The 15,022-nt window shown below is 38.4% G+C and overlaps 2 protein-coding genes across 2 annotated transcripts; both read left to right on the top strand.

Moving 5' to 3' along the window:
• Positions 1-180: 180 nt before the first annotated feature.
• znf653 (zinc finger protein 653) lies at positions 181-6,022 on the top strand. The gene is made up of 10 exons (XM_053338832.1): positions 181-476; positions 678-718; positions 2,022-2,339; positions 2,484-3,016; positions 3,118-3,295; positions 4,681-4,765; positions 4,895-5,006; positions 5,104-5,218; positions 5,297-5,396; positions 5,526-6,022. Exons 1-10 carry the CDS (start codon positions 181-183, stop codon positions 5,701-5,703), a joined length of 1,956 nt encoding a protein of 651 aa, XP_053194807.1. The 3' UTR covers positions 5,704-6,022.
• Positions 6,023-9,761: 3,739 nt separating this feature from the next.
• Positions 9,762-14,776, top strand: tspan34b (tetraspanin 34b). Its single transcript, XM_053338761.1, has 8 exons — positions 9,762-9,802; positions 12,019-12,096; positions 12,368-12,583; positions 12,744-12,818; positions 12,915-13,022; positions 13,127-13,267; positions 13,366-13,458; positions 14,352-14,776. Exons 2-8 carry the CDS (start codon positions 12,040-12,042, stop codon positions 14,409-14,411), a joined length of 750 nt encoding a protein of 249 aa, XP_053194736.1. The 5' UTR covers positions 9,762-9,802; positions 12,019-12,039; the 3' UTR covers positions 14,412-14,776.
• Positions 14,777-15,022: the final 246 nt, after the last annotated feature.

Raw genomic sequence — 15,022 nt, 5'->3', positions numbered from 1 at the left:
GCAGTTTGACTGATACTTACTTTTATGATGCACAACTGTGTTTAATACTGGTTGAGAAAGTTAAAAACCCTTTGGTGTGAAAAAACAAGCAGAGTCAGCGTCTTCATGAGCGCTTCCTCTCAGCTCTGAAAACAACTTCCGGACCTCTGGATAATCACAACACCAGCTGTTGTGGCTAAGATGGCGAGTAGCCTGACAGAGTTGGAGGTTCCCCTGGACGCCGACCACGCTGTGGACCAAGGGAACGGTGTTTTGAGGCGCTGCAGGGGGCGACCGAGGCTCACAGATACGGATCGAGCGCAGAGGCGTCTTGAATCCCGAAAGAAGTACGATGTACGGCGGGTGTACCTGGGAGAGTCGCACAAGCTGTGGAGTGAGCTCCGCAGGCGGACCAGTCTGAGTGATGCTGGTCTGGCAGAGTATCTGATCCTGCTGCACTCCACATATGGAGACAAAAACCAGCAGAAACAATGCGGGTAAGTGTGGCTGTGCTCAGGTTAGCTCTACAAGATGACATTGCCTAACAAGACAGTGCACGTCATTATGAAATCAGTCTGCTCACATGTTATTAGTTGCATGCTCCTTCTGTCCTGTCAGCCACCAGTGTTTGTATTGAGAGATTTGTTTCTACTTATCCTGGCCAGTCAGTGGCTAAATGATGTGATTCTGCATTATAGGAAGAAGACTGCCTCAGAAGTCTCAGTTAAACAGAAAAAAGGTGAGTGCTCTTTAGAAAGCTTAGAAAGAACATGGGTTGCATGAAGCCAGTTTGCAGATTAAATATCATACTGGATAGGCAATAAATGAATTATTTGTTAACATTTCACAAAGGTAAACCACTAAGTCTGCTTCAGTAATCCTCACTGCAACCACACAGCTAAAAGAAAAAAAGAAATCGGTGAAATGTGAGAACATTAAAATGTTCACAATAAATCCAAGTCATGAGATACATTTTAAGTAAATGGGCCAATTTTTTGATAATTCAAGTTTCTGAGATGTGAGAATTTCCTCCTTTTTCCGTCTTAACATCAATGTAAACTAAATATTTTGACTGTTGGTCAGACAAAATAAAACATTTTGTCGTCACCTCGGGCTCAGGAATTGTTCATTGTTTTGTGATTGTTTTATAGACCTAGGGATTAATCAAGAAAAAAACTGGCAGATGAATCTGTAACATAAATAATCATTAGACGCAGCCCTAGACATAAATTGCAATTTTAGCTTTTTTGGTTAAAACTGTGCGATATTTATAGTAATGCTACTTTTAAGTAGTTCTGACTTGCTGTCTCAATACTATGACTTATTATCTCATCATTTCGACCAAAAGTATAAATATGCAATCATGATTTATATAGGTATTGTAGCTGAAATGATTAATTAAATTAATAAATTGATGAAAATTTAAATTGTTGTTTAAGTTGCTCTTAAAGCACAAATTACAAACATCAAGTTCCTGCTTCTCAAATGTGGAAATTTATTTATTTATTCTTTATCATGTGAAGGGAGATGTTAAATTTTTTTCGGTTTTGATGACGTAGCCTCAGGCTTTCAAACATGTTGTGGGACAAACAATTAATTGAGAAAAAATAATCAACAATTTAATTAATAATTAAAATTACCATGGATTTCAGCACTAAAAGCTATAATTCTTTTGTCTATTTTCTGGCTCAGAAAATCAAAATTCTGATGTATTCTCTCTAAATTTAACTTTAAGAGTCAAAATTTGGTCTTATTATCTCATAATTATATTATTGGTATTGATTTACCATAAGTATTTTTTTCATTCTTAACTTTTCATCTTTTTTTTCTTTATTTGGCAGAAATGATCTTCCATATAAAAGAGTATTGTGAACCAAAGGTTGTGTAGATGTTTGCACAGAGAAATGTGTACCCTCACTGTCTAAATGTATATCTAAAAAAAGAAAAAAATCAACAAGGAGTTTTAGAGGAATTTGAATCTGTTCAGTACATTCACCGGTTCTTCACTCATCTGTCCCCTGATTCTTTTTGTCATCTCCCAGGTAGGAAGGGGCGTGTGTCCAACCTGCAGAGCCTGGTCTGCTGGTACCAGGAACATGCACACACCTGCCCTCATGAGCCCCAGCTCAGAGCCCTGGAGCCTCAACCCAACTTCTCCACTGCTGCTATCTGGGAATGTGACTCTGACCACTCTTTTGTGCAATACCTGTTCTCACTGCCGAGGGAGGCGAGCGACTCTGAGCACGAGGCGGGAATGAACGAAGAGGGCGACGGAGAGACTGCGGCAAAAACAGACTTGCCTGTGACGAAAGGTGTAGTGAGCAGGAGGAGAAGAAAAGAGGCGCACAAACAATACAAAGGTGAGGAATGATCACTTTAAACTTTGACTCAGTTTTGTTGTAAAGTTTTGTTTTTTGTCTATCAGGAAAAATGAAACCCTTTATATCTACAATATCTTATTTCTCAATTATAAAAAAAACAATTATTTATCTGCTTTTCTGTAGATTTGGGAGAAAATGTGGATGTTCCTGAAGTACAACATACCACCATGAGTCCAATAGAACAGGCTGCAGCTCTGAACCACCAGCCGAGTATAGAGGCTTCTTCTAAGGATGTCCCGCTGACAGGGCAGCCTGTGTGGGAGATGGAGATGGTGATGGAGCAACAGCAGGACTCCCCGGAAGCAACATTTCATTCCATCGACTCGGAGGAGGAGGCTGAGGATCTGAGGCGAGGCAGAGATGAAGAGGGAGGAAGGGAGAGACTCGGAGAAGAAGAAATAAGGACTATACCACATGGTTACGAGTGTGTCACCGTGACAGCATCTTTAGCCGATAAATTGGACAAGACGGATGAGGACCCAGTGCTGTCACAGACCTTGAGCGGCTCAGTGCGACTGGGCGCTCAGGCTGAGCTGTCAGTCCCGCCACCCATGCAGGTTCAAGAGCAAGGAGAGCTGTTTGACCCTCAGACTTTGCAGACGGTGGTAGCCAGCTGTGAGATTCCTGACCAGAGGACTACTTTGGAAGGTTCACAGGTGGGTCAATTCTTGAGATGTTTAAAGGAAGTAGAATTTTGTTACTGCTTTACACAAAACTTACTTTGCTTCTCCATTTTTTCTTCTCCCGTCACCCCCAGTTAATTATCATCACTGGTCCCAGCTACGAGGCGCTCGCATCAGAAGGTATCCAGCTCAACATGGGGGGCGGAAACGTGGAGGAAGTCACTTGCACTGTCATCGGGGGTGTCACCTACAACCCGGTTTGTGAGTCTGACTCAAAAATCAGAACAGTGGAGGATGAAGACTCCATGACAGGTGAGCTACATTTAGAAGTGGCACTGCAGGAATGGGCAGGTTATAAAGTTTCGGGCTTTAAACACAGCGAGCACAGTGACATCTAGTGGTTTGCAGAAGTTATAGCAGCTCTTCAATAGTTAGGGGAAGCATCTCAACACATTGTGGTTTTATAGATTCAAAATGCTACATATTGTTTTTTAACTCTATAATATTGCATACTAACATTTTAAATAAATTCATGTTCTTGTGTAATATGTAGTAGTTAGTTATTAATAAATATATCCAAGAAGGCTACATATAAAACCTTATTAATGTGGTGTAGTCCTTGTGTCCACTATGGGCTTATGGTTGATATTTAGGTGACATTTCGTTACTTCATTTCTTTTCATTACCTTATTACATCAGTTACCATACTTCATTTTGTCTTTCTAACATTAAGTTGTTCTAAAAGTGCAAATTACAAACATTATCAAGTTCCAACCTTTTCTTTGTAACAGTAAATTGACATTTTTTAGGTTTATATTGACATGTTATGTATCAAAAAATGTATCAAGAAAATAATCAACAAAATAATTGATAATTAAAATTAAAGTTGTAGTACTAAAAGCTTTAACTTACTGTCTGGCTCAGAAAGTCAAAATTCTGACACATTATCTCTTAATTAACCTTTGCATTATTATCATCTCATAATTATATTATTGAAGTTGATTTACCTCGAGTAGTTTTATTTTTTTCATTCTTAGCTTTTCATCTTTTTTTTCTTTACCTGGCAGAACTGATCTTCCATATAAAGGAGTGTTGTGCACTAAAGGTGGTGTAGATGTTTGCACATAGAAATGTTTACTCTCACTGTCACGCTGGATGAAGTTCTCTCTGAACCAGCAGTGATATTTGAAGCTTTGGAAGTTATCAGCCACATGATGCAACACAACATATTGAAACAGCACCCTTCACAGCAGTGGAAAAAACCTTGTTTTTTTATTTGTAATTGTCTGCCCATCACTACTGACTCCAAATGTTAAGATGTGCCCTGCAAATGCAAATCCACACACTTTGCCTATCAGTGAAATCTAGACAGCACAGGGCTTTAAATGGGGATGTGAAAAGACACATCTTCTATAGTACTAGACTGTATTTATTTACATGTTTATTTTCATATTGAGGGTTTAGTTTGCACACTTTTCAGAGTTGTTCAGAAAAATACTCTGACATGGCTGACATGGTCAAGATCTCAGCAATGATCTGATAAAGGCCCCAATCCCATTTTATAGCATTTTCTATCCTTTCGTGACCCAGCCCCCTTTCAGACTTAAAGTCAAAGGTCTTGAGTGCTTAGTTTGCAAGTCTGGAAGGTGGACATTTTAGAGCACTTATGTAATCTGTTTTTGCACTATTTTCTACAGATTTGAGTGACAAGCAGTTGCTGCAGCCCACCGTTGACACGCTGGAGCTAAGCAGTGACAGGGAGCTGCAGCGGAGTCTGAGCAGGTTTGTGCCGCATATGGGATGGTGAAGACAGTTTGAGAAGGATTTGAGGTCTAGGAGCACAGCAGAGATGGTAATCTGTCTCTCTTACAGGTATACCATTTTGTTAAGCCTTCAGTCTCTGTTTTTCAGGTCAAAGAGAAACAGGCGAGGTCCGGTCATTGAGGCTGACGGGATGCTCAAGATGTTCCACTGTCCATACGAGGGCTGCAGTCAAGTCTATGTAGCAATTAGCAGCTTTCAGGTAAAACTATGTTTTTTATTTATACCTAACATTTCATTTTGTTGTTAACAGGAGATTACATTAAACGCCTCTTTGTTCCACTTCCTACTCTCTGTAGAATCACGTGAACCTTGTGCACAGGAAAGGGAGGACCAAAGTTTGCCCCCATCCAGGCTGCGGAAAAAAGTTCTACCTGTCAAACCACCTGCATCGCCACATGATCATCCATTCAGGTGGGCTCACAAAGACACACCTGACATGTCAGAATCTCATTTTAATAAACCTTTAAATGTAACAGAATTTTTCTACAGGGGTGAGAGATTTCATCTGTGAGACATGTGGAAAATCATTTAAGCGTAAGAATCACCTGGAGGTTCACAGGCGGACTCACACGGGAGAAACACCACTCCAGTAAGTTACTAAAGCTGTAAATAGATTTTTTTTGGGGGGTTGGGGATTTGTATTGAGTGGGTTCCAATCTGTCACTCTTTTCCTCTGTGCTTCATCCGTCTTTTTTTCTCCCACGTCATCATCTGCCAGATGTGAAATTTGTGGCTACCAGTGTCGTCAGCGTGCATCCTTGAACTGGCACATGAAGAAGCACACTACAGAGGCCCACTACAACTTCACATGCGAGTTCTGCGACAAGAGGTTCGAAAAGCTGGACAGTGTTAAATTCCACAAGCTAAAGAGCCACCCGGATAAGCAGGCAACCTGAAGTGTTCAGACACTACTGATGGGAGCTAACATTACCAACCAGCAAGTGTAGGTTGGCCTTCGGAAACCAAAGGAAGACATCTGGTGAAGAGAAAAAAACTTTCCTTTGCTGTGTTTGTCTTGCCTGTCATGTCCAGGATATGAACATGAATTGTGGTGGTTAAAGGCAAAAGTGGGCTAGCCTAACAGCTGTGCAGGACACAAGCTGTTTTAGAGTATAGGCCCCAAACATGGGTTTTGAACATGTTTAATACAGCAGGAAAAAATGCGTAATCTACTGTTGACCATTTTCTAAACCCCTCCTGTGCTTATCGGTTTTCTAATCATAGCTTAGCAACCATAACTAGGCACTGTAGGTCTGTCAAGCTTTGGGTTTCTCCATATGCACAGGGCTGTGGTAAAAGCAGTACTGTGTACCAAGAGTTTAAATGGTGGTTCTGTTTTTTTTACCCACAAAAAACAAAAATACAAGAGAAAAACTGTGAGGAAAAGATTAAAATGTGTGTTAATCTACTCTAACATGAGATGTAAAGGATAGCATGTCCAGCTAACTAGCTTACTACGCACAGGAGTTATTTAGTTATTCTTCAATCATCAGGGACATTTCATATTATGTTATTTTGTAAGTTTACAGGTTACATTTAGAAAAAAAGTTCACACCTAGCGCATTGACTGTGTGAAAGCAGGTCCTGAATGCTACAAAGTTTTATGCTAATGTTTAAGCTAACGTTAGCAGCACCATCCTGCTCTTTATTGGATTTGGATAGTACTTGGATAGTACAGTTCAGCAAACATAAAATTGGTTTACACATTGGTATGTAGTTGCAGAATCATACATAGAGAACTAACTAGCTCTACACTGCAATACATGAGCAATGTTGTTTCTTTATCTTCATGTCTTCAACTGGTGAGGGCGCTGGCTTTCTTCATTAAAAAATAGAATATATGCAGTGCAAGAATGAAAAGCTTGACAGGCTCTGCAACAGTAAACGGGAGTATGGCTTAGCAAGCAGTCACTTAAAGTTTGATAGAAAATGTTTGCCATTAAAGGAAATATTTTGGTAGGCCTTGGAAAGTGTTGTAACATGCACATGATTTATATTAAATGCGTTTAATAAAAAAAAAAAGAAGCAAAACATTGATATGATTCTTTGAATATTAAATATGGTTATTCGGGTCATGAGTGAACCACCAAAAAGATTATTAATGACAAACCAGTGAGGTATGAAAATATGAATACAGATGTTTGTTGTTAAATTAATACTGTGAAAATGACATCATTAAGGTTTGACCCTGGTGTGTTTCAATACACTGCTTTTGCTGCTGCAAATGTAGGTTCAGTTTGAGTTATTGAAATTAAAATATCTTTTTCACTTATCTTTTTTTGCTATCAGAGTGTCTTGACTCACATGTTTAATGTAACAGTTATTCAGAACATAACAAGAATTTTCTTAACAGTATTTCAGTTTTTAATCAACTATACACTTTTACTTCCTTCTGTCAGTTCTGGTAACTGATGACTAAAGTATGTGACTCATATTTGTATTGTGCCATTCTTTTTCTGAAGGCACTTATTGGTAATAATATGTAGCTTATTTGTGCCTCTTGCATAATGCACTTGAGTTTTTGTGACCAAGTGTGGGTGTGCATAAATAGAAAAAAACATCATGAAAAGCATAAGTGTCATGACACCTAGTCATAAAATGACTGATGCTGGACGCTTTCATTCAGCTGAATGTTGGATATGTAACTGGTTTCTAGATGTTTGTGTAAATAAGGTTTAGCCTGAGGGAACGTTCTGATGTGTCCAACTTGCTAGACCTGTTTGTAATGCTTGTCATGCTTACATGATTTTTGATTTTGAAATTAACATATTTATTTATGTGAAATTGATGTTGAGAATAATTTCACAAATATTTACTGTATGTAGTAATTAGAATATGACAATTTATTAATGACATCATACACCTTATGTTCACACCACACCTTCTCTTATCAGTCACATGGTATGTCACCACTGTCATACTATGATTGAGTATCAGTATTCATCTATGCCGCATTATTTGCATTTGAGTTTGTAGTTTCCATGTCACTCTCCTGTTTCTTCACCTCCTTTTTAAATGATAGTGAAGGTTAGATAAAGTCAATGTCAAACTGTAAAATATATGTGGGGGAAGTCTGAGAAACATTCAACTTACTGACGTAATTTGGAAAGCTGAGCTAATGTAGACACCATCTGACAGATCTCTTCCTGTTGTGGTGAGTAATTAAATGTTAATGTTTACCAGGCAAGATGTGGCAACTTTAGTTATATTTAACAAGTTATGTGAGTCTACCCTATTAAAATGATTACAACAACATACAATACAATGCAACAAACTTCAAGCAGTAACAAAAAGAAAATATAAGACCACCCTCCCTACAAAAGACCAGCAATGCCCTGTGAATGTGGAGACAGTTGTAAGAATTCTCACTCTCTCATGTCAATTAAGTGATTTAAATACGGGAGTAATATATTCAGTTTTACATGTATACACAAAGACTCGGCTGGGTTTTTATTAAGACCTTTATGGTAGCCTGAAATGTCTCAGATGAATCAAAGGACCAGTTTCTCTGTATCAGCTTGAGATATATATCATTTTTTTTCAAGAGATAAAAAGTTGTTCTGGTCACTTTCAAATAGCTCTATTGTCGTAATATGAATGATTCCTATGTATCATGTGCAAGAGCATGTATAAAGCAAAAAGCACTGGTATTAGGATTGACCATTGTGAAACCCTTCACAACATTTTTGTTTCAGCAGATTTAAAACTACAGACCACCTTTTAATTAGTATAGTATGATCAATTATGTTAAAGGCAGCATTAAGGTCAAGCTAAACAAGGTTAGAAGTTGTTTTTTAATCAGTGGTGATCTTGTGGTAACAGATTACTTCAACAAGGTTCTGTTCTGTTCAGTACTGGGGTTAGATCTGGCTTTTTAACTGCTAAATGCTCCAATATGTTAATCACCTGGTTACTAACTTTGCCTGCTGTTTTGTGCTGAGCTGGTAACAGATAGTGAACAATGGGTTTATCAGAGCTTGAAAGAAGTTGCCTGATGTGACTGTAAACAATGTCGAACCAAACAGTGAAGTTTCAGGCCATTAAACCAAAACAATGAGCTGAGGAGAATTGAAGAGTCAGATAATAATTACCTGTGGGTTTGTTACTAGTGGCAACACCTTTCATATTTTTCATAGTCATGTTTACCCACCATTAATATTAAAAATAAGTAATATAAGTTAAAAAGCAATGGTCTTGGAATTGATACTTGTGGAACCCCTGAGAAAACGTTCTTTGTACCGATTTAAAACTAGAACACTATACAGAAGCTCCTGTCCTTTAATTGAGAAGAAGTATGGGGTTCATTAGACCAACTCAGTGTCTTAGTCTTTGAAGTACAATATCATGAAGCAGCTAGGCAAAGGTAGCACTGAAGTTAGGAAAAAGCTACAATGCTAGTTCCTGTTGATCTTAATACTCTGATAAAAGCTGTTTCAGGTTAGATCTGAAACCAGACTGGAACATCTCAAATACTATGTGGGCAGGAAGATAATTCTCCAATTAACTACAAAGGTTATAATTACAAATGGTCATACTATTTTGTCATATTCACAAGCTGTCTTCAAATTCACACCTCAAGGCATATGTACATGAAAACATCAGTGTAACTACACACAGGTGCAACCTCTCCCTCTCTCCCAGTCCCTCCCTCAGGGGTGAGCTGTCCAACTCCATGGTGATGTGTGTTACTCTGCTGCTTAAGTCACGCCCATCAGTCCCCCCTCCCTTCCCAGTACTTATGACAAGCAAACAGACTTAAAATAAGCAGAGAGCTGAAAAAGTCACTCAGAGGCTCTTTCAAAAGTAACAGAGCCACAGGAAGCAATAGACAGGGAGTATATTGTGAGTCATTTTTAGAGGACAGAAGAATAATACACTTCTGTGTTCCTGTTATCTCACAGTCTGTAGCAACAGCTTCCATCTCTGGAGTCAAGGTAGAGACTCCCCACGAGTAACCCAGCCTAAGAGCACATCCTTGGATATCTCCTCTGAAAGGTAAGCCGAAGAGTAACTTGACTTAGACTGAATGTGAGTTACATGGTAGCTTCTTTGTGACAGTTTTACATCTGTTGATTATTTTTTATTGGTAAAATCAAATGCTGTACCAACATAGGGAGGGACCCATCCAACAATGATCCTTTGTCTGTCTCCTGAGACCTGCCTGCAATTATTCCTATCAATGGAGTCCTTTGAGATTTGCCTGTCCTTGTTTTTGATGGATGTTGCTCAGTCGGAGACAAGGTTTTCTTGGCCATCAAATACACAACATAGTCCATCTCCTGACTTATTTAACATAACATAATGGAGCAGTACTGCATTTCATGAGGATTTACATTGAGTGCACTGATATGAAGGTTTGACATCTGCGCAAGTCAAGATACTGTTCCTGATATTGAAAGATATGTTGCCATTGCACACTGGGTCCTTTTTCAAACATTGCTGGGGCATTTGCATGTGACTAACTTGTTAATACATCACCAGTCTGACTCCTTGGTCTCAGAGTGCAATCAGTTAACAGAGCTGACCATGAGGAAGCGGGAAAACCTCTGAGGAGTGAAATAATAAAGGGAGATTTGGGAGTCAAGGCAACTGCTTATGTCTCTAAGCAAATCCTGGCTATTGCTCTCTGGCCCCCAAATGTATGATTAACTTGATGATGACCAGAAGGCTAAATAAAGTGTCAAGCCACTTCCTGCTCTTGGTTAATTTGATATGTTTTTTCTGAGTGAATATATTCTTGAATGTGTGAGGGAGTTAAATTAACTGTAAAGACTATAACACAAGTATGAAGGAATAGTGAGAAGAGGCTCTGAGGGATATCCCAGCTTTCAGAAAGCTGCCTCTTGCTATACACAATAGGGTTCTGCTCAGTCATTGTCATTGGGGATAACAATTTGTCTGCTTTGTCATACCACACAAAGGGCACTGTTCCCCATCTGGGAGGTCTACACACACACTCACACATTTGGAAGTGACAATCTTGAGGTGACTCCAAAACAAAAACGGCTTGTAAAAAGGGAGGACAAGATTTGGAGATAGGGTGATTAAGGAAGGTATTTATTAGGCTATGTCATTTGTGTGAGTACACTTGAAAAACACACTAGTGTTTTTGTGTCAGTGGATACAGAAGTACACTGTCACCCATGAAGTTGGAATAATTTTGTTTCCCGACACAATCCTATGTTTATTCCTATTTAAATACGATTCCAGCTTTATGGGCGACAGTGTAGTTAATGGGCTGTTAATGTTGCACTTCAATTGTTTTTTAGTATTAGCAACAGAAAATCTATCCTCTTCCCTGGTGCTCATGTCACAGTAATTTGTGTGACGCACAGACCAGCCACAGAGTTTTCTATGCAAATACACACATTAGAGTCTTTTTTGCTTTAATAGACAGCATTTGTGAACATGTTTGTCCAGGTATATCATCTCTATGTTTATTAGTTTAGTGAGAACTACAACATATAATAAAACAATGTTCTAAATTTGATTTTAAAAAAAGTTGTAAAGAGAGGAAACATTTCCTCCAGTAGCATTGCTTTGTAGCTGAGTTTGGATTCGTTGCTTATTTGCATACCACTGGCTTAGCATTTCATTTGTTTAGTGAAACACTTTTCAGACAACACACTGAGGCATACTTCCTCAATCTACGTCTCCCTGTACCGCAATGGATTATAAACCAAACAAAGCCTTCACACAAGTTCCATGCAAGGTGATATGTGTACAGTAAATGTCCTTAGAATGGAAATGAAAGGCCGAGGTCACTCTCAGTGTTTGAGGAAGATAAGTTATTAAGCTTATGAAGGGTAAAAGGTGAGCACTTGGGAAAGCAACAGGTGTTTTCCCCTGCCCTGCTCTCCCACATCACCATAGAGGAAACAAGCTCAATCCCACTGTTAATTTGTCACCTAATAAGGCATAACAATGTAGTGAATGTCTGAACAACCCATCATCAAGATGATTCATCCTGTGCACACAAATATCTGTTCACAAATGGTTGTTAAATTGGTACAAATGGACGAATGAAAAATTACATGCAAAGATAAAGGCAGTTAAATCTGTGAACGGTCATATAAAATCTTCCTGTATGAAAATCACAGAGCTAAAAATAACATGGTATAAAATTATTAAAGAGGTAGCACACGGCCAACAACTAACTTGAACTGTATTGGTTGACCAAGTTGTCCTTTTTTCTGTTTTCTCCTATGTAGGTTGAACACTCAACAGCAAAAATGGGATGCTTTGGATTCCTCAAAGTCATGATGTTTATTTTTAATGGCATCATCTTTGTAAGTAGAGACTTCAGTAATTTGGTACAGCACTTCACTGAAGTTGTTGAACTTGTGAGAGATAGATTAGAAAATGTTGGTAAAAATCTACTTCAGAGGGCAATATATCTTGTCTTTTAATCCCTAATGTAGGTCAAACTCTAAAAGTACTCCCAATGACAAGAAAACTGACTTTTACATGTAAAGCCGGTGGAGTGCTCACTTAATTCTCACAACTTTCTGCACTTCTCCACTCTCCCTGTTCCCCTTTCTCTCCATTATGCTCCCTCAGCTGGCTGGTGCCGCCATCCTGGGTGTTGGGATCTGGGTAAAGGTGGACAGCGGCTCGATCCTCAGCTTCCTCGGGAAGATCGAAGACGCACCTGCAGAGCTCAATCAGGTGCTGAATGTGGGTTACCTGCTGATTGCAATAGGACTTCTCCTGCTCGTCATCGGCTTTCTAGGCTGCTGTGGAGCTGTGAGAGAGAGCAGGTGTATGCTGATGCTGGTAGGTTGTTGTCTGCTATTTTATGGAGGAATAAAGACATGTTGGGAAATACAAAGTGCTATCAATGTCCTCATCTAACTGAGCAACAAAGCACAGTTTATTTTCCAAATATCAATATCAAGCTCCAATAAAATTCATAACACTCTGATCTTTCTCCTAGTTTTTTATCATAGTCTTGGTGGTCTTCATAGCGGAGGTTGCAGGAGCTGTGGTGATCTTAGTATTCAGACCTTTGGTAAGTTGCTTAACCTTTTAAGTTTAGTTGCCAGATTATCATAGTTGCTGCCTTTTGGTACCTTGATGCTAAAATTATTATATACTTGTATTTTAGGCAGATGAGTTGTTTAAGAAATTTGGAACAGCAGCAGTTAAGAACATCCAGAAGGACTATGGGAAAAATCCAGACATCACAGGATTGTGGAATACTACAATGACCACGGTGCATAATTCTGCTTAACAAATTACAAAATGAAACCTTTTCACACCATTTCACTTTGCACCATGCTTTGTGTAACATGTACTCTCTCTTTGTGTCTGCATTAGCTAAAATGTTGTGGATTCTACAATGCCACTGACTTTGTGGGCTCTCCATATTATGAGGACCACAACAGCCAATACCCACCACAGTGCTGTTCAACCATGAATAATAACCCATGTAATCAAACGATGATCGACAGTGGCATGGTATGGGCTTTGTAAGAAGAAGAAACAAGAAAAACATCCGCATACATGATCCAAAGTTATTTTCCACTTTTACCTTTACACTTTCTTTTTTTAATCAGGGAGTCACTGGTTGCTTCCCGATGATCAAGAGGCTAATTGATGACAACGCCATAGTCATTGTGGGAGTGGCACTGGGAATTGCAGCACTGGAGGTATGACTGTATTTCACACCCTCTTCATTTGTAAGGCCCACTTTAGAAAAACCTGAAGTGCACCAGAGAGAAGGAAAAAAGAAAAAGTAAATTAAGCAGTTGATGACAATGCATATTAATGCATTATGAATTTAAATGATATATATTATCATATTATATCATATAATTTCTTAATGTATTGTGTATTATCATAAATGTACTTACAATGTAAGTGATGAGGACCAAAATCCACATTCCTCCCTCTGTGAAAAACCTGTATTTAAACATTTATCTGAAGTTACTATGAAACTTAATCTTCCACCTCATCCAAATGAGTCATATAGAGTAGATATCTTTCAACATTACAATCTTTTTAGTCCCTATCTATGTTTCGATACTTTCACCAACAGGGAAACACTGTCCATCCATTTTTGTGCAAATGTATTGTGTGGACACACTGCGGATTTTTTGCCCCACTTCCCATCTGAAGGGAATCTTTTATTAGTCAGTATAAACAGTAGGAATGATAACAGTGAGGAAAACCTCTTTCATTGTTCATATGGACATCTGATGGTTGTTTTAGGAAAAAGTTAAAAGTTGTAAACCTTCCCTTTAAGGCATATTATTGTATTGTGGTGATTCATATTGTATCGCATTGTATTGTATCATAACTCGTTATCATATATTAGTATATTTTATTAGTATATTGTATTGTGTCATATTTTATTGTACCGTAACTTATTGTATGATATAGTAATTTATCATATCATATGATATCATCATTTATCATATCATATCATATCATATCATATCATATCAAACAGCATCCATTCTTTTCTCTTTTTTTTTTACACATATACTTACAGTACTTTTAAATTGCATGTTTTACTAATACATGTGTATATTTCCCTCAGATATGTGCCATGGTTGTCTCCATGACCCTTTACTGCAGAATAAAATCAAGGGGAGACTAACTGCAAAATGTATCGGCCTCAGAGGGATCATTTTAATCACTGCAGCCTCTCTACTTCTTGTGTCCCCTCTAGAGGAGTAAAGGGCCATCTATGCCTATATCTTGCAAAAATGCCTCATCACTGAAGACAGTTAATGTCAGATTTTGTGCAATCAGAATGACTGAATGAAGGACATAACACATCTATTTTTTACTACACTTAAATCTAATAAATGCTATTTCTGAATGTATATTGTCTATTTCTCAAGAACACTACAGTTCACTTAATGAACCATGCTACAGACATTGTATATTTCACCAAAGATTATTTTAAATATCAAGTAGTACTACTGCCAGTAGCACATTGCCAGTCATTGAGGAATTACATGATAACTGCGTTCTTGTGATAATGAAACAAAGGCTGGTGTCAATGTTGGAGGCAGGCCTCACTATTGTTAAAGTTGTTGCTACTATTCTGATTGTAATATGGCAAAAGAAAAGATTCATTATTTGTACGTACAATGTAAAGTGATCAATTTTGAAATAAAATGCAATGTGTTTCTAGACCCTGGTGTGTCTTTGAGCTAGTCACATACATATAATAGTGTTTCAGAAGGGGAAGGAGAACCAAGA

The sequence above is a fragment of the Scomber japonicus genome, chromosome 18 (assembly GCF_027409825.1).
Source record: "Scomber japonicus isolate fScoJap1 chromosome 18, fScoJap1.pri, whole genome shotgun sequence".
NCBI classification, from domain to species: domain Eukaryota; kingdom Metazoa; phylum Chordata; class Actinopteri; order Scombriformes; family Scombridae; genus Scomber; species Scomber japonicus.
This window is presented reverse-complemented; position numbering and strand designations above follow the sequence as displayed.